Source organism: Ictidomys tridecemlineatus, chromosome X, assembly GCF_052094955.1.
Source record: "Ictidomys tridecemlineatus isolate mIctTri1 chromosome X, mIctTri1.hap1, whole genome shotgun sequence".
Taxonomy (NCBI): Eukaryota; Metazoa; Chordata; class Mammalia; order Rodentia; family Sciuridae; genus Ictidomys; species Ictidomys tridecemlineatus.
The window spans coordinates 16,401,462-16,426,396 of NC_135493.1; the positions used below are offsets into that span (position 1 = coordinate 16,401,462).

Below are 24,935 nucleotides of genomic sequence, written 5' to 3' on the forward strand. Positions count from 1 at the left end.
CTGAAAAGATATCCTTCAAAGGGTTAACGATGGTTTTTATTTACTTTTGTTTTACATAGTTTCATTTTTCTGTACTATATCTTCTATGCTTTTTAAAAGGAAAAAAAATGACACATTACAGAGTCACCAAAGTTTAAAATCTTCTCATGACTAAAAGAAAAATAAGCTGAATTAAAATATCATATTAAAATGAGGCCTCCAGTTCCTACTTACCTTATATGCAAGCACGACAGCATGGCAGTGGTACCACCACCAAATACCCACACGGTAAAAAACACAATAAGAAGCGTGGTGCTGAACATCATTTGCCGAGCATAAGTGGCAGTGTCTCGAATGGCCAAAGCAAATGCCATTGCACCACGAAGGCCTACAAAGGAATGGAAGAGGTATTCTTCAATAATGCATCACCAACATGAGCTTCATAAAATCAGAGATATAAAGCATGTCCTAAAGCTTAGAAGCAGGTGAACAAATATGAAATAAATATTAATATAGCTAAATATATACAAATAGTAAGAGAATTAGCATGATACTGACATGTATTGATATTTTAATTCTTTAAAATTTATATTTTAATTTATGTGAAGAGGAATAGTCAGCTGACCATGAACTAAGACCTCTGAAACCATAAGACAAAATAAACTTTTCCTCTTCTAAGTTATTTTTGTCAGATATTTTGGTCACAGTGATGAAAAGCTAACTAACACAAATAGTTTTCTCTTTTTGCAGCTAAGTAGTATTCCATGACATAAATGTATCATGGTTTGTTCTTCCATCTACTCATAAAAAATACATGTGGGTTGTTGCCAAGTTTTTGGTAATTATGAACAGATTTGTTATAAACATTCACTTACAGGTTTTTGAGTGAAAACTGCATTCATCTTTACCTTTCTTAACTTGCATTAATATATTTTTGAACCAAAGATTTGGAAACAGAATATAAAAAAAATTCTATAGAAGGGAATAAGATACTATAAGAATTTTCACCTTGATTATGCAATGTCCATGTTTCAAAGAGTCCTTTATTAGGGACATGATTTTTCAGCTTCAAATCACATAAACTGGCATATAATCTGTGTTGTCAATGATTTCTTGGGGAAGACTAGAGAAGAAATTTTAACTTACCAGCAAACATCATCATATGTTGAAAATTTGATCCAATCTTACTTCTTCTACCCAAATTAAGTAAGAAAGATAAGGGGTAAATATTGGCAGCTCTTCCCAAGAAAATAGCAATCTAAAATTATTAATAGGTTAAGGATTATTTCTTCTTACTATTGACATTATTTAGACTATACATTTAAGACAGTCAAAAGCCATTTCAGGGAGCTCAGTTTTTAACAGTCAATCTTGATTCCATTGTCTAACACAGTGCTGTCCAACACATATTTTTGCAATGAAGGAAATTTTCTATCTGTACTGTCCAATACAATGAGCACCTAAAATGTGACAAGTGTGACTGAGGAACTGAAATTTTAATCCTTATATCATTTATTAATTTAAATTTAAATAATCACACATGGCTAATTGCTACCAAATTGGACAGTACAGGCTTAACATACAGGAAATTCATTAGATGAAGAAAAAGATGTTTCAAAGCAGAGTTTCACTACTATATATTTAACATTATTAATATAATAATTATAATTCATTTTCATTGTCAGTGTTGATAAAAATAGTAATGTTGGCTAAATTTCCCCATCCTTTCTTTTTTTTAATACTTTTATTTTGTTTATTTATTTTTATGTGGTGCTGAGGATCAAACCCAGGGCCTCATACATGCAAGGCAAGCACTCTGCCACTGAGCCACAACCCCAGCCCTACCCCATCCTTTTTAAGAACAAATGGCAGTTCAGCCACCTCACACCACTGAAAGTCCTGCAAGCCCTAATTCACCCCACTGAATCTATACTTCCAACCTGGTGCAAAGGACAGGCTTAAGGTAAGTTAAGATTGGTTTTAACTAGAAACCAATATTAGTGTCTTTTTCTCTACTTGCTCTTATACAAACTCCTGCTTCATAATTACAGTTTTTATCTCAGGGGGCACAATACAGTTCCAATACCATTTCCTAAAAGGAATATAAAGGGAAATCTAATATTGAAAACAAAGTAACATGGTAGAAACAATGCTGACCTTAGTAAACTTGGAAAAGAATGCAGCCTGTAAGATTAAAGGCAAAAGAAGCACACATACAAATGATATGTCTATTGGTAAAGTACTCCCATGGGAGTACTGGTTAACAATTCTGATACTGCTAAATGGTCATGCACCATATAATGTTTCAATCGATGACAAACTGCATACACCATAGGTCCCATAAGATTACAATGAAGCTCAAAAATTCCCATTGCCTAGTGATGCTGTAGCTGTCATAACATCAAAATATAGCACATTACTCAGAGGAAACAAACATACTATTCTGCTAGTCATTTAAAAGCATCGCAGGGGCTAAGGTGGTGGCTCAGTGGTAGAGTGCTCCCCTAGCATGCATGAGGCACTGGGTTCTATCCTCAGCACCACATAAAAACAAACTAATGTATCCACCTAAAAACTAAAGATACATAAATAAATAAATAAATATTTTTAAAAAGCATGGCACACTGGGCACGCTGATATAGCCAGGCAAGTAATGGAATATAGTTGGAGCTTAAGTATGAACTCATGTTTAGTTTAATGGAGATATAAATAGCCACAAAATGAAATATTTATAGATATATGTAACTACATCACTTAGTATATACATAGATTATTTCCTTGGTTTATCAGCTGACAGGGACTAGAATCTAGGACACTCAGTAGTGATGAGCACACCGAGTATCCAGATCTTGGTTTCTAATATCATTCTCCAATAAAAGGAATCAGGACTCCTTGAAGAAATGGTCAATTCTTAGGCTGAGGCAGAAAGGCTCAGGGAAGCTAAGGGGACAGTACTTTACTTCTGAGGTATTCATCCCAAAGAAAACATAACCCTAATCTAATCATGGGGAAAACACCAGACAAATTCCAGTTGAGGAACACTCAACCAAATACCAGGTCAATATGTCTCAAAACTGCCAAGGGTCCTTAACAACAAGGAATAGCTGAATAACTGTCACAGTTTAGCAGAACTTAAAGAGACATGACAACCAAATATAATATGGTTTTCTGGATGGGATGCTGAAACAGAAAAGGGACATCAGGAAAAAAATTGTGTGAATCTGAATACAGTATGAACTTTTGTTAATAATAATGTATTGATATTGGCTCATTTGTTGTGACAAAATGTAGCAGGCTAAGATGTTGACAATAGGGGAAACTGGAGGGTATATGAGATGATTTTATTCTAAAATAAAAACTATCTAAAATAGTGATTTCCTAAAACAAAAGAAAACAATAGCATGTGGGATCCTATAGCATCAACTGCTAATTCTCCCTAGTATCTCATTCTTTCTAGCCTTTATAGTAGTGGACACTCTTCCCTCCCACTCCCTATTTTTATTTGGGTGCATAGCTACCCAGATAAAGACTATGATTCTCAGCCTCCCTTGCTTGTAGGTGTATCAAGTGATGTGAAGTGGTACTGATGTACATATATTTCTGCCCTCAAAGGCAATTGGCAGACATAGGGATGAGACATCTTGGACCACATGGAAAAGAGCAACTCCCTAAGGAGAGCAGGAATAAGGTTGCTTGGGTCCCTGATGACTCTGTAGAGAAGAGCTGACACACCAGCTCAGACTTCTACATGAAAAAGAAAAGAAAAACTTCTGTCTTGTTTAAATGTAGGTTAAATTTGAGTCATTGTCACATGAAACCAAACTTACATCTTACCTAATGTAGGCAGAAAGAGAACAGCTCTCTCCTGTTAAGAGTCAATTTTTACAAAATTTTTAAATTGAGGAATTTTAGTTCCCAACAGATTTAGGGACCTCTAGAGAACATTTTAACCTTATTTCCAGATTGAGTACAGTAGATCAAGCCATTTGACTGCTCAAAAATTTCTTAAATATTTACAGGACATAAAGTTACTAATCTCATGGTTGTCTTTCAGCTAAGGTTCTTAATTTATTAATAGAGTTTTATCTTTTTATCCAGAAGATTCTTCAGAATGGTATTTCAGTAATACCTTACTTTTCAAGAGAGATTTTATATTGAGTGTTGATTTTAAAAAAATATACCAATCTCTTTGGCAGAATCTTCATTCTGAGCTTTGTTAAATAACTTCTTTTGAAAATCACTTATGCAAACATTCATCTCTTTGGCCACAACCTTTCTTTCTATATTGTGCATTCCACTAGCCCACTATGATTATTCTTTTACCACACTGGAATCTCCAGTCCAAAGATGGCCTTACTTTCTCCTTTATCAGTCCTCTCTCTTATTCACTCCCCTTCTTATCCACGTGTTTGTAATAATCTTTCCAATATCCTAATATTAGCTTTGTCCCTCTCTTATTATACTGCACCCACTGAACAAAAGCCCAAAGTTGGATGGACTATCTCTTTTCTTCATGCTTATGGCTAAGTCCTTCTGGACAAAGGCATAGAATAGGGCACACTGGTTCTCTTGATGTAGAATCTGTTCCTCAAACTGAAATGGATTCCGACTTACTGCTCAATAATCCTATTGTGTTTCATTGGTCAACTCACTCTCCCACTCTGCAACAATTTCATAAACTGTCTCCATCTTCCGCAAAACTCCTATCACCTGTGAAGTCAGTCTCCAAGATAGTCCCCTTGTATATTCGCTACTCACACTGTACCAGGTTTGGTCTGTGTGACCAACAGAATATTACAGAAGTGATGACAGTATGCCACTTCCAAGATTGGGTTATAATAGGCATTTCAGCCAACATCTTGATGCTGTCTCGGCTTGCTCAATCTAGGAGAAGCCATGGTATAGGCTGCCCTATGGAGAGGTCCCTGTGGAACAGGATGGGAGACTTCTGCCAACAACCATGTGAGTAAGTTTGGAGTAGGAACCTCCAGTCCTAGGCAAGTCTTAAGTACAGTCTCTGCCAATAGCACGACTGCACTCTCCTGAGAGATCCTGGAGCCAGATTCACCCAGTTAAGCTATTCCAGGATTCCTGACCCTCAAAAACTGTGGGAAGTAAAGAATGTTTATTGTTTTAAGCTAAGTTCTGGGTAATTTGTTATAAAATGGATAACTGATACTTCTCAATTTCACTCTCAGCAGATGATCTCACCTTCTACTTCACAGTTAAAAATAGAAGCCATCAGCTAAGAGCTCCATCTTACAGGTGTACCTACCTCTTCACATGCCCTATCCTCTCCTGTAATAAGGGTACATCTTTCCTTCCTCCCAGTGAAGGCTAATTCCTCCCCATATACTTGGGATTCCAACTCTGTCTTCTCATGAACTTACACTTTTGCTGGCTCTCTTTTATATTCTCAGCTTCTTCCTTTTAATTGGTTTTTAAAGATTCAATGTGCTCATATGGAAGAGAGAGAGAAAAAAAAGGGAAAGAAAGGGGCCTCATTTGAGCTTTCTTCTTTTATCTACTGTTCTGTGACACAGGCTACTAACTGTTCTTCAGTATTCACGTTCTCCTCCTTCTATTTAGTAACAGAAGCCAAACAGGGTTACCTTTGGGGGTTGGCGGAATGGTACAAACTGTTCTGTCATTTCAATCCATCAATGTTATTTGTGCAATAAACAGAAATAAAAATAACAGAATAAAATCAATAGAATGGAATAGATAAAGCGAGTTGAAATCCTTATTTGTTTTACTCAGAGGAAAATTTTACATATTTAAATGTATTCTTATCAGTCATATGTCCAAAAACCAAATGAAAATTTCTATTAAGATAGTTTTCAAAACAGAATATATGATAAAGGATACAAAAGCTCCTACTACGAATGTTGGGTTAAAGACATGGTTCTGGAAGGTAAAAAGTGTCAGTCCCATGTAGGAGAAGATAAAATTCTCTGCCAAGAAATTGAGAAGCTCAAACAACTGAAACAAAATTTTAAAAGATTAGTCGAGTAAATAAATTAAGTCATGTGATTTTAAAACATAACTATTACTAAGATAATGAAATAGATACTTCACATATGTAAACTTCATGCATAAACCCGAAATATATGACTCAGAGGGGAGTGAATGCAGAGATATTTCCAGTCCCATAAAAAGAATGAGAATTGTTGCCTCCTCACCTCTTTCAATCAGCTTCCCTACTCTGAATCCCCATCTTCAGTCTTCTCCTCCACCTCCTAACCATGTCAATTTTTCTTTTGGAATGTTCCTTGTGTCCTCCACTGCCCTAGTTTAGTTTTCATCACTTCCCACCCATAATGCTGCAAGAGGACCCTAACTGATATCCCTGACATCCTCATTTCCTACCCCCACAATGAATCTCTAAAAAACAGCAGTTTCAAGATACTTTCCTCTCTATAAGCTATAAAGATCCAACTCAATTTCTTCTTTTATTAGTACTGGAGATTGAACCCAGGGATGCTTAACCATTGAGTCACATTCCCATCCCCATCCCCCCCCTTTTATTTAGAGACAGGGACTCACTGAGTTGCTTAGGGCCTTGCTAAGTTGCTGAGGCTGGCTTTGAATTTGTGATCCTACTGTCTAAGCCTCTGGGATTACAGGCATGTGCCACTGCGCCTGGCTAATTCAACTTCTTTTCATCCTGACATTGAGTGCTGCAGTATCATGATGGTTTTACTGACTTGCTGCTTACTTTACTTTTTTTGTGGGTCTTACCTCTCAGGGAGGAAGCCTCCTAGAGACAGGGCTTATGCACTAGAATCCTGCACTTGGTGCCCTCCCTTGCTTCCTGCCCACCCCACCCCATTCATGTCACTGCCTCCCCAAGTATCACTAACAGTAAGTATACAAGATTTGCTGAAAGGGATACCATAGGCTGGTATCCCTTTGGCAATTATAGTTATCTATCTCTGCTCTTCCTCATGAGCTCTCTGGACAATAATACCAAGTAGGAAGTTCAGAACATGGGCTCAGGAGTCATAATGCCTAGATTTGAACCTTGCCATCCCCACTTGCTAACTATGTTGCCTTGGACAAGTTAGTTAATTTTCTTCTTTTTCCTTCCTTTCTTTCACTTTTTTCTTTTTTTCCTTTTTTTTTTTTTTTTTTTTTTTGGTAGTAGTAGGTAGTGAATCCAGGGGTGCTCTACCAGTGAACAACATCCCTGGTCCTTTTTACTTTTCATTTTGAGAGAGGCCTTGGTAAGTTACTGAGGCTGGCCACAAACGTGCAAACCTGCATTAGACTTTCAGGTTGCTGATATTACAAGTGTGTGCCACTGCTCCTCGAAGTTCATCTTCTTAACACAGAGTTGGCTTATTATAAAAAATGACAATAAACATTAAAATAAGTTAGGTTTAATTATACTTAACTGATTTAATATGCTATTATTCCTACTTATTTAATAATAATAGCTACATTTATTTATTTTTCAATATATGCCTGGTACTAAAATAAGGATCTCACGTACATTGTCTTGCTTTTATCTCAAAAAAAGTCTGTGACAAAATAAAATTTAAAAAGAAAAAAAAACACAACTCTGTGAGGTAAGAACTATTATTATCTCTGTTTCATTTTATTTAGTTTAGTTTTGTTTGATTGTGGTGCTGGATCAAACCTGGGGCCTCAGGCATGCTAGGAAAGTGCTCTACCACTGGAGCTATACACCCAGTCCTGGTGGTGTTTTGTTTTTTTAGATGGGTCTCACTATGTGAGTCTTAGAGTTCAAGACCAGCCTGGACCAAACAATGCTCTCACCTCAGCCTCCAACATAGCTGGGACAACTGGCACGCACCACTATGCCTGGCATTATTTTATTTTAAAGAACTGATGCACAGAGAAGTTACATAACTTGCTCCTGATTACACAGCCAGTAAGCAGTAGAACACAATACAGTGACTGCATAGTCTCAGCTTTAAACTACAACATAGGAGTTGGCAAACTTTTCCAGGGAGTAAATATTTGAGAGTTTACAGGTTACAAGGTCTCTGTCACAACTGCTCAACTCAGCCAGTGTAGCACAAAAGAAACCCTAAGCTGTACACTTAAAAACAAGAGTATGTGTGGCTGTGTGACAATAAGACCTTTAATGGATGTTGAAATGTGATTTCCATATAACTTCCATGGGTCATAGAATCTTCTTGTGATCTTTTCTTAATCACTTAGAAATTATATAATCATTTAGAAATGTAAAGCCCATTCTTAGCTAACAGACTGGCAAGAGCCAGATTTTATCTGAAGGCTCTAGTTGGTGAGCCCCTGCTCTACACTTTACTGCATCCTTTTTAATTTTTACCTTTGTTTCCCTTAGGCCTTTCCAAATCCTTCCCATCCTTGTAGGTGTACCATTTCCTTTGATAGCCTTTCAGATACTGAAGCCTCAAACCGTGTCCCCTCTTCTCTAATGGCCTATTATGTCACAGAATCTGAAGCACATAATCTAGTATTCCTATCAGGATTCTCATCAGTAACAAGAATGGAAACTCTTAATCTGTGGCTTATTAATGCCCTACCCTGTTACCCAGAAAAATGCTGAACATCCCCAAGTTGGTTTTCTTCTCTATTCTTAATGCACTGAGTTAATTTGTTAAAAGGATGTGTAACCCCAGTGTATATGCTTGGGAGAGGATATACACTGGGATTACACTTCTGAAGGAGTGGGGAAGGCATAAGTCATAAATTAAATCTGCGACTCCAGGGCAAAGAAAAGAAAGAAATTGTTGCTCCTGCTCTAGTGTTGATCCTTTCCTGGCTCATCTCAAAACTATCTGGCAAAGCTGAAAGCTCCTAAATCTTACTATAATAATCATAAGTATGTACCTGTTTCTATTCCTAACAGTACATTTTGGTTATTTATTTGTCCATATATTTCCTAAGAATGGAAAATTATATGTCTATTTTCTTCACAATTCCTTTCAGGCGATCATTGCAATTCCTGTGCAAGTGATCATTCAGTACCCAATTACTGATACAGTCCCCTGGGGTTCCTGGAAACAGAGGTTTTGCAGGGTCTGAGTGAAGACTGAAGGAAGTTAGTGTTCTCAGGCCCCACAGATCTAGTCAGATCAGAAATTAAACTTATCTGTATCACATAGTGGCAGTTCTAATCAAGCCAGAGTGAGTTTCTAAAACATTTTACTCTTAAAAAAGGCTACATTAGGTTAAGAGAAGAAGCTAAATAACTGGTTACTGGAAATACAATTATAAGCCCTGACTAATCTGCTGATCTATCTCCACCCTAAATAAGCTATCACTCTCTAGCTTGCCAGTCTCATCTATTTCTAAAGTCAAAAGAAGAGTAAGACAGGGCTGGGGATGTGGCTCAGGCGGTAATGCGCTTGCCTGGCATGCACGGGGCGCTGGGTTAGATCCTCAGCACCACATAAAAATAAAATAACGATGTTGTGTCCATCGAAAACTGAAAAATAAATATTAAAAAATTCTCTCTAGGGGCTGGGGATGTGGCTCAAGTGGTAGCGCACTCGTCTGGCATGCGTGCGGCCTGGGTTCGATTCTCTGCACCACATACAAACAAAGATGTTGTGTCCACCGAAAACTAAAAAATAAATATTAAAAATTCTCTCTCTCTCTCCCTCTCTGTATCTTTAAAAAAAAGATGTTGTGTCCACCGAAAACCAAAAAATAAATATTAAAAAAAATTTTTAAAAATCTCTCTCTCTCCTCTCTCTTAAAAAAAAAAAGAGTAAGTCAACACCTTGAACAAATTAAAGACTATTTTTAAGGAAATTTATATTTTGCTGAAAGGAGGAAAATTTATTCACAAATTTATTATAAAGTCGGTCTTACCTGTTTTGTTCTATGTTGAGACTCCGTGGACAAATTATTGTATGTGTAATGTGCTTGTGTGATGCCACAAAACAATACTGCAACAACACCTATAAAGACAACAAATTCCAAGTTCACATAAAAGGATGGCTCCCAACTTTTAAACTGAGGCTTTTGTTTTACAAAGGCCAATTACATGCATGGTACCTACATTTTCATTTACTTTGAATTACTTTGCTGAGAGGAACAACTTCCATTGAATATTTTGTTGACATCCTAAAATGACAGCTTAAATCCCAATAAATATGTTCAAATATGAAGATGTTGATTCACTTGCAGAAGTGGCTTACTAAATCACTCTTTTATATAAGAATTTACAATGAAAAGGAGAAAGTAACTCACCTGTGAAGCCCCATGCTTCAGCCAATAGAAAGGTACTCCAGGACATCAAGAAGAACAAGCCTGTCTCCAGCAACTGAAACTCCCGCAATTTGGTGAACTTTGTCACGTGAGACAGTTAAGCCTGGTAACGAGATCTTGGAATATAAATGTGTGACTAGAAAAATAAGCATCAAAGCAAGGCAACCATGAAAGCAAGAGAAGGGTTCTCTAGCCCTTCTAACACAAAAGCCACAGAATAAGGACACACTAAGGTGAAGAAACTTAGAATCAGCATCTTACTGAAGAGTCAGCTGTCCCTTCAGAGAAAGTGTCATGGCTTAGCCACTCTTATGTGTATGACATACCTTGCCAGAAACCACACAGTGAAGGACAGGCAGACAAGAGCAACAGATTGCACATACAATATGGCAACTTTGAAGCTGTGGTCCAAAGCAAGACAGATTCAAAAATTCTATCAATTTACACTTATAAAAACATGATTCCATGAGATTTCACATACATTTAACACATCTGTAATGTAGAGGATTCATTCCATAATGAAGAAACTGAAGCACTTAACTCACTTTATACAAGTTTAAAAAGTATTTTGCTGGTTGACAGTAGTAGAAGGATCTATGCCAAATTGTGACAAACTGTTGGGCTAGAATCTAGAGTTACTTCAGCAACTCTGTATCATGACAAAAAGATGAACAAGATATATTTCTTCTCTCAAAGGAACCCATAACAAGGAAGAGATACTATCTGTGCTGTCTCCCTCTTTGGAATTATTTTACTGTCCTTCATGCCTTAATTCACCTATAAAAAACACTAGAGAAGTCTCTTCCACGATGTATACCAAACAAAGAGATTCTCATAAAAAGTATATATTTGTTTTATATGAAAGTATCTTAGAAGATTTATAACTGGAAACTCCTTAGAGAGCATCAAGATCCACTTGACTTTCCTCCTGGTCCCCACCTTCCATTTTCCTACACTGAGATCCAAAGAGGCAAAGTGTCAACATGTCTATCATGTTTGCATCTACCACAACACCAGATCCTCCAGGCAGGTAGAGGCCACATTTGCCTTGTTTATCTTTAATACTCAGAGCATAGCAGTTGGCTTGTAGCAGACAATCAGGAAATATCTTCTGAATGAAAATAAGAACGAACTGCCAGTATTTCTCATAGCTAACTAGTGGCAGTATTGGCTCTAGAGCACAAAGTTTAAAATTGGGAGATCTGGGATGAAATCCTCTATATCCTCACCAGGGAACCATATTTTGTTCATGTAACATCAGGTTGTATATCTCCTGTCTGTCCTATTAAACAAAGAGCAGAAGATTGGCAGGTTGACCAGCAGCATAGAATGCCCAGAAGCTCTTTGAGGTATATGTACCTTTTGTGTGTGTATGTGTGTGTGTATCTTCGTATATGTACTTGGGGTAATGGTGTCCATCTCATTCCACCCTCTTTCCTACTATCCCTTTATATCAATTTAATCCACAACTTTAAAATTTTCTATCACAGGAACATTGTGTCTAATTAGATTATTGTACAAAAGTTTTAAGGCACTAGGCCCTATGCAAAGCAATAAAATTATTTAATTTACTTATTGTCAAAGATAACTGCTTTAGATTTTCAAACCAAACACTTGGTTACAAGGTTAATAATTATAATACAATTCCAATCATGGAGCTAGGAGAAATCAAGGATTACATGTTTAACTACCTTGTGAGGTTAAGAAGAAAAGATAAACAATGATAAAAGGATATTAAAGCTGTCACCACTCCAGTAGCAGCACCCATTGCAAAAGATCCACTGAAGATCCCCAGGAAGATTCCAATAGACTTGAACATTGCTGTGACATCAAAGGTGTGACTATTGTCTCCAGCTGGCTGGTATGCCACTATTGAACTACAAAAAAGAGAATGCTCTTACTTCTAGAAGCAACTTTACCTTTAAAACATTACTTAGTACAGAACTTGAAAGATGAAATGAGAAAAAAAAAACCCTTTGGGCTTGAATTGTCAAAATAAGGGCAAAAGGTTACACACACACACACACACAAAAACAAAACAAAACAAAAACCTGTGTGTATCCAGCTAGCAAGAAAACTCAGCTTTTCTTAACCAGGCAAGGTGGCGCACACACCTATAATCCTAGCAGCTTGGGAGCCTGAGGCAGGAGGATGGCGAGTTCAAACCAGCCTCAGCAAAAGCGAGGCACTAAGCAACTCAGTGAGACCCTGTCTCTAAATAAAATACAAAATAGGGCTGCGGATGTGGCTCAGTGGTTCAGTGTCCCTGAGTTCAATCTCCAGTAACCCACCCTCCCAAAAAAAACTCAGCTTTTTTTTTAAACGACAATTTTAAGAGGTAGAACATTGTAAAGACCTCTACATAAAAGTTGTTCCAAACCTGTTCCTCCATCCTCAATTCTATGCAGTAGTAAAATTTTGGGATTCTGTTGAAGAACTACACCTACTGAGTGCCCCCAAACTCCAACACACTAATGGAACAAACTAGTGACAAATCCCACTTGTTTCCAGCAGAGGCATACGAATGTTATTCAATACTTAACCCAGTCACACTTTGTTTTTCCTATGGGAAGAAAAAAGGTGACTGAAGAGCTCTTCTAACTTTTAGAAAATCAGAATGGGCCAGATGCCTAATATCTATTCACTCACTAAAATGGACTTTCATAGGAAAAGGGCTTGAAAGGCCTTCCAAGAAATTAGAATCCATTCAACAGTACTTTGAGCATACCCAGCTGGATCCTCCACCCCAAACTTCTGAAAGAAAGTCACTCCATACCAAGCCAAGACAGGCAATTACAGGGGACATGCTCCATCTTGAACTCACAGTCCAAACCTGGTCTGAAAAAGCTTCTTTTATAATAGTCACCACAGGAAACAGAAATAGCTGAGAAAATTGCTCTTGTCAGCAGGTCTCTGCCAATAGTACTTACTGGTTCTCAGCTCAGTTAATTGAGGTACCAGCATTATAAAAAGTCTAGACTCAAAAGCATCATACACGTCATGTCAAAGAAACAGAGGAAAAAAGCACATTCCTAAGAATATAATGAATCCACCCTGTGGTTACTGCCATTTTTTTCTTGTGGTTCAAGGCTAAAAAATGTGTTTTACTATACCATGTACAACAAGTTCTTTTCATACATGCCAGGTTAAATTTAAAAATAACTAAGACCAAAATAAAACTTTCTAAATTGTTGTCTATTTTATTGAAGTACATGACTGACATTAATTTCTGCTAGTGGCATCTACAAATTTCGGAAGCAATCTTAATTGAAAAATTTAAATATTTGTGTTTAAATATTTATTTGGGGTCCAGTAGATTTGATATTGTTTTGATAAGTATAAATACCTTTAATATAATGCTACCTTACCTACACATAAAGGGTCCTACTATCATTAATGAAATCTAAACACATTATAGCATTAAAATATATAAGCTGGTTGGAAAAACAAAGGATGTTGCGACAGTAACATTCTTTCTTCCTGGCAATATTTTCCAAGATGATGGCTGGGAAAAAATATCTATGCCATGCCTCATGTGGTTGCTTTGCCTGGATTAGTTCAAGTAAATTCAAGAGACACACTAATTATTATTTTGTTCTTTTTTTAAACTTTAAGAATTCTTCTTTTTAATATTTTTTTTAAGTTGTAGACTTTTATATGTGGTGCTGAGGACTGAATCCAGTGCCTTTCAGATGCAAGGCAAGTACTCTACCCCTAAGCTACAAGCCCAGCCCTTATTTTATTCTTTAATCACTAAAATGTACAAGGATGCGTGGAAAACATGATAAGTTGAGGGGTTTCTTTTCTTCTGTTTAAGGCAAATCCTGGCTTCTGATTTGAAATCTTAACTCATCTTCTACATCAGCCAACATTTTATCTTGAGGCGTTAACATTTTAATGCATACTTTTTTTTAAAATTCTGAAAGTCATACAATATTCAGCTGGGGAGGAAATCACCCTATCATTCTACTTTCCTGACAGATAAATATTATTTTCTTTATTTGTGTCCCCTCTTTTTGTCACATGCATAATATTTCACATTTAATTATAATCAGTGAATATGCAATTTTGAATTCTGCTTCTTTAACCAACAGTGATCACGATTTTTAAAATTTATTTAACCATATGTCCATTGTTAGACATTTAGAAGTCGTTTTCAATATTTTTGTTTCTATAACAACAGCATGAAGGAATATCTTGGTGATTTTTTTTTTTACATACTTTGGGCTATTGCATTGTGCTACATTCCTAGAAATAGAGCATTACCATACCTATGGCTCTTTTTACATTTTGTTCAACTGCCTTCAAAAGGTCTTCACTGCAATTTTGGAGGGAAATAAAATAATATCTCCAAACTTTTTAAAATGATCATATCCATTATCTTAGAAATTCTACCTTTAAAAGTATCCTACTGGTAGACAGCTTATCTAGTATTAAGGTTTGGATAAGAGGTGTCCCCCAAAGTTCCTGTTAATGCAAGAATATTCAAAGGTAAAATGATTAGATTATGAGAGCTGTAACATGCAACATGGCTAGAGGAAGTGGGTCACTAAGGGTGTGCCCTGGAAGGATGTAACTTCCATGTGGCACCTTTCCTGCTTCCCTCTCTGTTTCCTTGCTGTCATGAAAGGTGCACCTTCCCAATGCAGTACCCTTCCCATATTGTTCTGTTTTACCTAGGGACCAGCGCAATGGAGTCAGCCATCTATGGACTGAAATCTGTGATACCTTGGGGCTAAATAAGCTTTTCTTCCTCTAAGTTGTTCTTGGAGGGTATTTTTTGGTCACAGTGATGCAAAACCTAAATGCAAAAACTAAAACACCCAGTGTGTATGAGGTCCTGTGTTAGATCCGCAGTACACAACTCACCCCCCCCAAAGTATCCTACAAAACAACAACAAAAGTTACTCCACACAAATACTCTCAAGGATTCAGAGATTTACACATAAATACGATCATCGTGATGGAAGTCATAGGAATGTGACATTTCAAAACACCAAACACTAGGCTGGGGCATAGCTCAGTGATAGAGTACTTGCCTAGCATGCATAAGGTCTTGGATTCTATCCCTAGCACTACAAAAACAACAAACCAACCTACTAAATGTTAGCCAACAGGGGATTGGTAAGGTAAATTTGTGGTGCATCCACACAGTGGGAATTAGACAATAAACACAGTACCATGTCCAAGTGAAATAAGCAAGATATAGAAAAGTATGTGTAGTACTATGCTTTTTGTTTAAAAAATTATGTTTATAAGTATGTTAATATACTAATGAAGAGATGAAAATCCTGATTTTTTAAGCTGAAATTTCAGGAATTTTCTACTTCATAAGTCAACACTTAATATTCTTATCACAAATATATGTTAAATTTTATTATCATAAATGACAAAAGAGGACATCAATTTAATGTTAACAGCAATGTATGAGTGGTCTAGTTTCACTACACCAGCATTTGTTTCTTTCTTTTCTCTTCTTTCTTTTTCTTGGTACTGGGGACTGAACTCAGGGGCACTTGACCACTGGGCCACATCTCTAGCCTTCTTTTGTATTTTATTTATTTATTTATTTTTTAAAAGAGAGAGTGAGAGAGGGAGAGGGAGAGAGAATTTTTTAATATTTATTTTTTAGTTATCAGCAGACACAACACCTTTGTTTGTATGTGGTGCTGAGGATCGAACCCGGGCTGCACACATGCCAGGCGAGCGCACTACCACTTGAGCCACATCCCCAGCCCTGTATTTTATTTAGATACAGGGTCTCAATGAGTTGCTTAGTGCCTCAATGTTCCTGAGACTGGCTTTGAACTCATGATCGTCCTGCCTCAGCCTCTTGAGCCACTGGGATTACAGGTGTGCAGCTACAATAGCATTTCTTGACCCCAGCATTTTAGGTATTTGTCCTGTACACTGAAGGTCTCTGAGATCCACTAGATGCTAGTAGTAACTCTCTCATCATGGCACCCAAAATGTCCCTAGACATTATCAAATATCCCTGGAGCAGGGGATAGGACTGCCCCCAGTTTAGAATGACTAACTGCACCATTACAAATGGTAATTTTAATCATTAACAATTTTTTCTTACTAAATAAACAGGTAAAAATGGCCACAGATTAACATGTATACCTCTAGGAACTAGTGATGTTAAACAGTTGGTCATGTTTATTTACTCACTGTAGTTCCTTTTTATAAAATGCAAACCACTGCCAAAAATGTTTTAAAGTAGTATGAAATTAGGTCTTCAGGATAATTGGGTTCATTCAATGAAATACTATGCATCCTATACTGTATCTTTAACTAATTAACCAACTAGATACACACACGTATACACACACACACACCATACTATGTCAGTATGTACAGATTTACCTCATACAGCAATGTATGAGGGAACCAGATTAAAAGTACTAGCTTAAAAAAACTGCTGGGCTGGGGTTGTAGCTCAGTGGTAGAGCACTTGACTAGCGTGTGTGAGGCACTGGGTTTGATCCTCAGCACCACAAAAAATAAATAAGTAAAATAAAGGTATTGTGTCCATCTACAACTAAAAAAAAAATATTTAAAAGAGAAAACTGCTAATCTAATAAGATGCATAAAAGCAGAAACAAAAACAACCTGCAACATAAATTTCAAGTGTTGTCTTAAACCTGTTAATTGCTAAACCTAACTCCTTTGGAAAGAGGTCCTCTCCCCTTTGATGCAAAACTGCTTATATAGAATATGAACAGTAGACAATCAGCAAACGAAGAAAATGCAACATATAGTATTCATATCTATCATACTTAAAAACACTTCATACTTTAAAACATACTTCAAAGGGAAATTAAAGATAGTGACCAAAATATCACTGAGTACTCCAGATAGTAACCTCCCATAGGCAGCAACACAACTGTATTCCCTTCAGCTTTTGGGAAGGAACCATTTGCTCAACTCCATTAATACACTTATACAGCTAATGATTCCCTTTAATGAAACACTCTAGATACAGTCCTTTTCCACAGGGTTCTACCAGACAATTTAATGAGTTAACTTATCTCCTAGCAATCCAGAATGATACCAACTATACACCATCCTTAGCAGAATTAGGGAAAGAATCACACAAGGCACAGCTGCACACACCTGTAATCCCAGCTACTCAGGAGGCTGGGGCAGGAGGATCCCAAGTTCAAGGTGAGCCTCAGCAACTTAGACTCTCTCTCAAAATTTTTAAATTAAAAGGGCCAGGGATGTAGCTCAGTGGCAGAGTGCTTGCCTGGGATGCTTGAGGCCCTGGGTTCAATACCCAGTATCAAAAACAAAAACAAAAGATTTGAGGGAACCATTAAAATCTTTTTCTGTAGTACTTCATTTTCTCATAGAACCCTGTTTGAGAAAGGGGGCAACAAGATAAGTGTGGCCCTTTTTAAGAAGTGCTATGGAAAGGAGTTTTTCTTCTTAACATATTTATTCTTCACTAATACTGACATTTATACAGCCAACCTCAAAACATTTCAATGAGGATTTTTTTCTTCCTTTTACATTAGTCAACTACTCCCAAATTGTATTATTGCAAACACTAAAGCATAGTGCACATCAGTTTTAAGATAAGACCAGAACAAAACAGATTTTTTGACCAACTCTTAATCCATTAGGACAATGAAAAGGAACACTAGTAAGATGATTCAATAGAATAAATGTTTACGACAGAGAATTGAGGCTAAAAGCAACTGCCTATACCTTAGTCTCTCACTTGATCTCAAATGTACGTATGTACTAGAAGCTCAATAATCTCTGTAGCTTCATTTTCTTAGGACACAAATTACAACAACATCTCATTTCTTCCTCCATTCATACATGACTTTTATTTTATAGCTACCATCAAAGGTATGGTGTCAATATTAGTTACAACCTTTGCATTAAAAATTAAATTTATAATAACTGTCGATAGCTGCCAAAAATTCTGGCAATAAACGTGGAAGGGAGGAAGTAACACATATACTGTATTCACACACAAAAAAAGGATTTGACCTTTTGTATTTCATCATACACAGCATTTAAGAGATGAGTGTTATAGTTCAGAAAGGTAATTTCCCACTTTGCAGTAAGGTCACCAGTGACAATCATGCTACGCAAACCACAGTGAGTGACTTATCACTCTTAAATATTTATAAAATAGAAATTAAGGAAAGATATAAAGAAAAATGTGAAGGGATTGTACTTCTCTCTTATAGAAAGTTCTGGTGTGAAGTAATAACAACTGTCTACATGGTTAAATATTTGCTTAGTAAGAATAATTAGGCAGGACTGAGTTCCTTAGCAGTTCAGACCTGGTCTTCCCCCAGCAAACACCTTGTAATAACATGTATAATAATATTTTCACCTAAATGTAGAAATTACTCATTCAATAACTGTCTTGAACAAAAGGTATATTATTAATACTTTTAGAGATAAAAGGATTCTGGCCAGGTACAATGGTACATGTCTGTAAATCCCAGCAACTGGGGAGGCTGAGGCAGAGATAAACTTCAGAGGTAGAGCACCCTGGGTTCCAAACTCGGTATTAAAAAAACATAAAAGCTTTGGAAATGATCATGTTAATGAGAGAAATACAAATTAAACTACAATGAGATATTACTCAACTTTCAAGCTGCCAGAAATAAAAAAAAATGTTTGACAAATATTCTATTGAAGAAGCTGTGAGGAAACAGTCTCATAATTTAGTGGCAAAAATGTAAAGTGGTATGATCCCTTTAACCATTTAGCAACTTTTAACAAAATTACAAATGTATTTATGTATTTACTCTTTAAACTAACCACCATCTCACTTTTGAGAATTTATCATACCATGTACCTATGCATGTACAAAACAAAGAAAGTTCAAGGTTAATCACTGAAGCATCATATGGGACAGCAAAAGAATGAAAATACTTCCAGCATGCAGCAATGAGACTGAAAAGTAAATATAGTACAGTTCACACACAGAATACTACATAGCTGCTCCACCACTCCTCAGTTTATACCCAAAGGACTTAAAATCAGTATACTACCAAGACACAGCCACATCAATGTTTATAGCAGCTCAACTCACAATAGCTAAACTATGGAACTGACCTACATGCCCTTCAACAGATGAATGGATAAATAAAATGTGGTATACATACACAATGGAATATTACTGAGCCTTAAAGAAGAATGAAATTTTGGCATTTGCCAGGAAATGGATGAAACTGGAAAATATCATGCTGAGCCAAAGAAGCCAATCCCAAAAAACCAAAAGCCGACTGTTTTCTCCGATATGCAGATGTTAATACACAATAAGGTGGGGGGCTAGGGAAGAATAGAGGTACTTTGGATTAGATGGAGGGGAGAGAGTATGGTGGTAGGAATGATAGTAGAATGAACTGGACATTATAACTCTATGTGCATATATGAATACACAACTGTTGTAACTCTACATCATGTACAACCAGAAGAATGAGAAGTCATAGTCCATTTATGTATGATGTATAAAATGCATTCTATTGTCATGTATAACTAACTAGAACAAAAAAGAATATTCACATTTGTGTTTACATTTGAATAAAGAAATACTACAATGTGCAAGAAACTAATAAAAATGGTTCACTCTAAGGGACTGAGAAGAGAGGGGGGTGAGGACAAAAGTTAAGGACATGATTTTTCTGTATAAATTGTTTTATATAGTTTTTATTTTTTAACCATGTGGATATATCATCTGTTAAAAAATATAATTAAACACAAAGTGTTCATGTTATAATGTTAAAAGAGATTACAAAATTACATAAATCCTACAATCACAATTATGTAAAAATAACATACATAGAAAAAGAAAAAGGAAATGTCCTAGAATATTTACAGTAATTGTTTTTAGGCGATGCGAGTACATGATTTTTTTCTTCCCTGCCTTTACAAATTATCTATAAACTATGCATTTCTTCATAAGAGGAAAAAAAAACTTTGTTCTTCCAAATATTTCTATTTATAATGAATTTTATTCAATAAGTGATTTTCATTTCCTATTACTCTCAACTGTAACATTTAGAATATAATAAGAAAACAAACACTTACGAGGAAAGCACTATGGCAACAGCATCATTGAGGACACTTTCACCAAAAAGAAGTGCGTAGAGTTCAACGTCGACTTGAAGCTCATGGAATATGGCAAGAACAGTCACTAACAAGTAGAAAGAATCAGAAAAATATTTAAACGTCCCAAATATAACATATTCCCCTCAAGAGTTGATTCTGAGGTATTTAGAAATTCATTTCTTCCTTTTTAGTATCTCTCATAATACCAATGATTCAGTGATTTGGTCATTATTTCTCCCTAATTGTGTACATGCAACTTCTCCTTTTTGATTATCTTAAAAACAGCTGAAAATAAACTTCGAGAACTGAGCTGGCCTACATTCTTTATGCAAATGTTAATAATCTGGCTTTGTACATTTCCTTTTCACAAATAATATATTAAGAATTTCTTACAGACCAGGTAATCATTAATCTTTAATGAAGACTAGCATGAAAAGCATCTCTTGCTGCAAATACTCTTTTTTTCTCCTTGGAGCCTTAAAACTCACTTTTATTTGACTTGCAAATTGCAAGCACGCTGGTTTAGCAAAGACAGTAGGAAATAAAAACACTAAGTTCAGTTTTTAGTTGGGGTAAAATTCATGACCAGGATTACAGTTGCCACATTTAATGGAAAAAGAAGCCAACTCACAGGATATTACATCCTGAGAAGAAAAAGAACCAACAACAAACCCTTCTTTTTGGGAAGCAATATATATATTATAATTCTCAGAAAATCAGATAAGGTTGAAAAGTTCCATTATAACTTTAAATGCTGAGTCACATAGAGCTTACCCACTAAATAAACTCAAGCAGACATGAAAGATTAATATAACCAGAGATGGGAGAGCCGTTTTCAAATGCCAACCCTAAAAACAGGAAACTTGCATTTTAAAAGATATAACTTCTACTGCAAGGCATTGTAGCTGGAATATACTGATACCAAAGCTTATGAAGAGATAGTGAGAAGGGTGGGACAATTCAGAATTCTGAAAAGAGAACCTATAGCTCATCCTTATAGAAAATTAACTTACTGCAAAATAATAGAATTGGGGCCAGTGCCTACATAATTCAGAAAAATATGTAACTGTCCAACTTTGTGTAAGCAAAAGATTCTTGCTTGAGCTATTCAGGCAGCACTCCCACCAAACTAAACCAAAAGGTGGAAGTAATGTAGTGAGTCCAATCAACTTAAGATTTCTTACAGGTTTTGAAAAGTCGAGGAACTTACTTCTAGAGAACACAGAACCTAGAGATCCTTGCAAAAACCAATCTGCCTTCATATTGATAATGGAAGCAGCTACAAGCAATAAGGGGTCACCCATGGTTGTCTTTAAAAAAGCAACCTGATTTCCAGTTTTAATAATACTTACTAGGGGCTGGGGTCATAGCTCAGTTGGTAGAGTGCTTGCGTCACATGCATAAGGCCCTGGGTTCAATCCCCAGCACCATACATTAAAAAAATGCTCAACTATGTAAGTGTCTAAAATGGCCCTCTAAGTAAATCTTTTAAAATCATCTCTTAGTAGTACAGAACACATTTTCCTCCTTCCCATAATGTCCAGTGTAATCAGAGTTATTAACGTAGGAATTCAGAGACAAAACCTTGGACCCTACCTTTAATTGTACTAGATGACAATTTAAGATGATTAACTTAAAGGTCAAAAGGTAGAGGAGAACAAACCTCTACTAAACTCTTAACTCACAGTGAAAGAAAACTTGATCCTTACTTCAAAAATCTCCCTCTAGGATCTGGGAGGTATAGCTCTATGATATAATATTTGCCTAGAATGTGCAAGGCCCTCAACTGGATCAAACAAACAAACAAAAAACTTCAGACTATGTTCCTATACTGACCTTTTCATTCTATATTTTCTCCAAATTCCTAATATGAATGTAGCTGTTAAGCTTAGCAATATTATATTAGGAAAATGAAAACCTCACTTAATATAATTAAATTATTTATGGAACACAAATTTTTAGTGTCCTGACAGTAAAAGTATAGGGAAGCAAGCTGTGTTAATACCAAAACAATTATATAATCACAAGGTCAATTTTATAAAAGTAATTATTTAATGTATACATAAGACTACCAGTGGGGTCTGGGGTTGTGGCTCAGTGGTAGAGCACTTGCCTAGCATGTGTGAGGCACTGAGTTCGATTCTCAGCACCACATATAAATAAATGAATAAAATAAATGTCCATCAACAACTATAAAAAAATAGACCACCAGTGACCAAAAAATCATACTATTATCAGGACATCTGCCTTCTAACAATAATTTTAAAACTTCTTTCTTACTGTTAAATGCAAATGGCTGAATTAGACAGATTTTTAGTGAACTAGTTTTCTAGAAGTTTAAAAAGAAGTGTATAATTATTACCCATTTTAACAATCTAAAAAGTAGTTCATCTTCTCCTATACCCAATCACTAATGATAGAGATCAACCTAAATTTCTGAAGAAAATATCTTACAGCTCTCATCTAGACAGCATCAATTTGTGGCCAGTAATAGGCAAATGTAATAAATGAGAAAAAAATAAATGTGCACTTAAGCCAAAAGAAATTACGGACAGTAATTTTTCTTCCACAATTGGAAAGCTTAGTGCTAGGAAAGTACCTAATAAAAAATTCTATGCTTCAAAGAAATACCCATAGTGCTTTGACTAGAAAACACTGTACCTAAAGTACTTAAGGTCCCCTCTTGTAAAACATACCTGGGTCTGTTGCTGATACAATGGCACCAAATAGCAGGCAATCTGTAAAGTAAAAATCTCCAGCAAGTTGTCCAGTTACCTTCATCAGCGTTACACAGCCATACATTATTGATCTGTTCAATAAACATATTCTTACTTTAGAAAAAAATCACTGTTAAAAAGTTAGAATAAAATAAGAGTAAGAAGATGGATCTATTATAGTACTCTGTGGTTAACCCCAAATTTAAATCATGACTCTTAAGTATGGTTAATACCTTGGTCTTGAAAATGCAAACAACTTATTACCTGTTTGAATACATCTTACTGCAAAAGTCCTTAGACATATTCAGAAATTCAGTCCCAATACCCATAAATCAAAAATGAATTATTTTACAATTATAATTTGAAGGCTTAAAAGTATTTCAAGTTTCAAATGCTTACCCAATAACAAAACAAGAAATTGCTGTTCCAAGAAAAGCATATGCCAGAATAGACCCGAGGTTCCGAAAGAAATGTCTCTGAAAAAAAAAGTTACACTGTATTAGCATAGAATACTCCCCAAATGTTTGAAAAAGAAAAGGTTTTCTATTGTGGTGTGCTATGTTAATATTAAAAACATTATTCAGTAGAAGAAATCGGTAAAAGAATGCATTCTTGCATAAGGATAAATTTCATCATCTAAAAAAGATAGAAGGGAGGGGTACCTGGAAAAAATGGCCTATTTCTAAAGTGTCAAATATTATAAAGCCCATGGAAAGTTTAAGGTTATTCAAAGTATATAAAAATGTAGTACTTACCCTTTTCAGACTATAACCTGCATAAAAGATGATAGGAGGAAGTAATATGTTGAAAAATACTTCTGGATCAAAAGTAACCTGTTAAAATAAAGAATTATGTTAGATGCATTCTCTTAGAAGATCTTGTACTACATTATCAAACTATCAAAAAGAAAAAAAAATTAACTGTCACACTGGTCAACAACATTAATATGGTAACTTAAAATATTTCATATAGGGAATCTAATACTTGCTTGTCTTAGGCACATATAGGATGGTTTGTTGTTTTACTTTTCAACCAAATGACAAAGCTATGGTGTTGGAATAATCATTTAAGTCACATGTGAGGAAAGTTTGTTAAAATACTGTATTAAAAATCTTAGAAATAGGAAAACGCATGAACATAGTTTTGCTTTAAATAAAAGAGATCCAAAACTGGTAATATAGAATTTAAGGTATGTCACTATTGTTGGCGAGAGGAAACCAACTTGTTACATAGGTGACATCTCTTAAGCTATACAACATATTAAGGTAAAAACTTTCTGGACAGTTCCGATATTTAGTCCTGATAGCCCACTCATTTTAAAACCTATTTGCTTTAATAATGCAGACACCCACTTCTGTCCATAAGGCTGCAGGAGAATTTGATATGAACTCAAAGCAGCTACACACATACCCGTGCTGAAACTTAGTTTACCAGAACTTTATTTTTTGGCAGTGCTAGCAATTGAATCCAGAATTGCTGTATCACTGAGCTTTTTCAGGTTTTTTTGCTATCTTAAGACTGAGTTTTGTTAATTTGCTAAAGATGGCCTTGAAGTTGTGATCTTCTTGCCTTAGCCTCCTGAGTCACTAGGATTACAGATGTGTAGTTTACTAGAACTTTTAAAGAACTAGAATATTCCATGGGTGGTGATAATTCTTTTTGCAAAGTGAACTTTTAAGTTTATAGAAAATTTTATTTTATTTATTTGTGGTACCAGGGATCAAACTCAGGAGTGGTCTACCAATGAGCTATAACCCAGCCTCTTAAATTTTTTTTTTTTTTTTAGAAAAGGCCTCACTAAGTTGCTGAAGCTGTCCTCAAACTTGTGATCCTCCTGCCTCAGCCTCCCAAGTTTTTGGGATTACAGGTATGCACCACAGCTCCCAGCTAACTTTCATAGGAAATTTTAAATGGTCAGGAAAA

General features: G+C 35.8%; 1 protein-coding gene across 3 annotated transcripts in view; it reads right to left on the bottom strand.

The window, feature by feature from the left end:
• Slc9a6 (solute carrier family 9 member A6) overlaps nt 1-24,935 on the bottom strand; it is a 56,812-nt gene that overhangs the window by 21,165 nt on the left and 10,712 nt on the right. For all 3 annotated transcript variants that reach the window (XM_021726289.3, XM_078034229.1, XM_078034228.1), the window contains 10 exons: nt 23,768-23,845; nt 23,412-23,488; nt 22,992-23,104; nt 20,275-20,380; nt 11,945-12,086; nt 10,192-10,297; nt 9,811-9,899; nt 5,848-5,961; nt 1,126-1,237; nt 214-367 (listed from right to left, as the gene is read on the bottom strand). In XM_021726289.3, the coding sequence (XP_021581964.1) occupies nt 214-367; nt 1,126-1,237; nt 5,848-5,961; nt 9,811-9,899; nt 10,192-10,297; nt 11,945-12,086; nt 20,275-20,380; nt 22,992-23,104; nt 23,412-23,488; nt 23,768-23,845 (1,091 nt within the window). The remainder of the gene's footprint in view (nt 1-213; nt 368-1,125; nt 1,238-5,847; nt 5,962-9,810; nt 9,900-10,191; nt 10,298-11,944; nt 12,087-20,274; nt 20,381-22,991; nt 23,105-23,411; nt 23,489-23,767; nt 23,846-24,935) is intronic.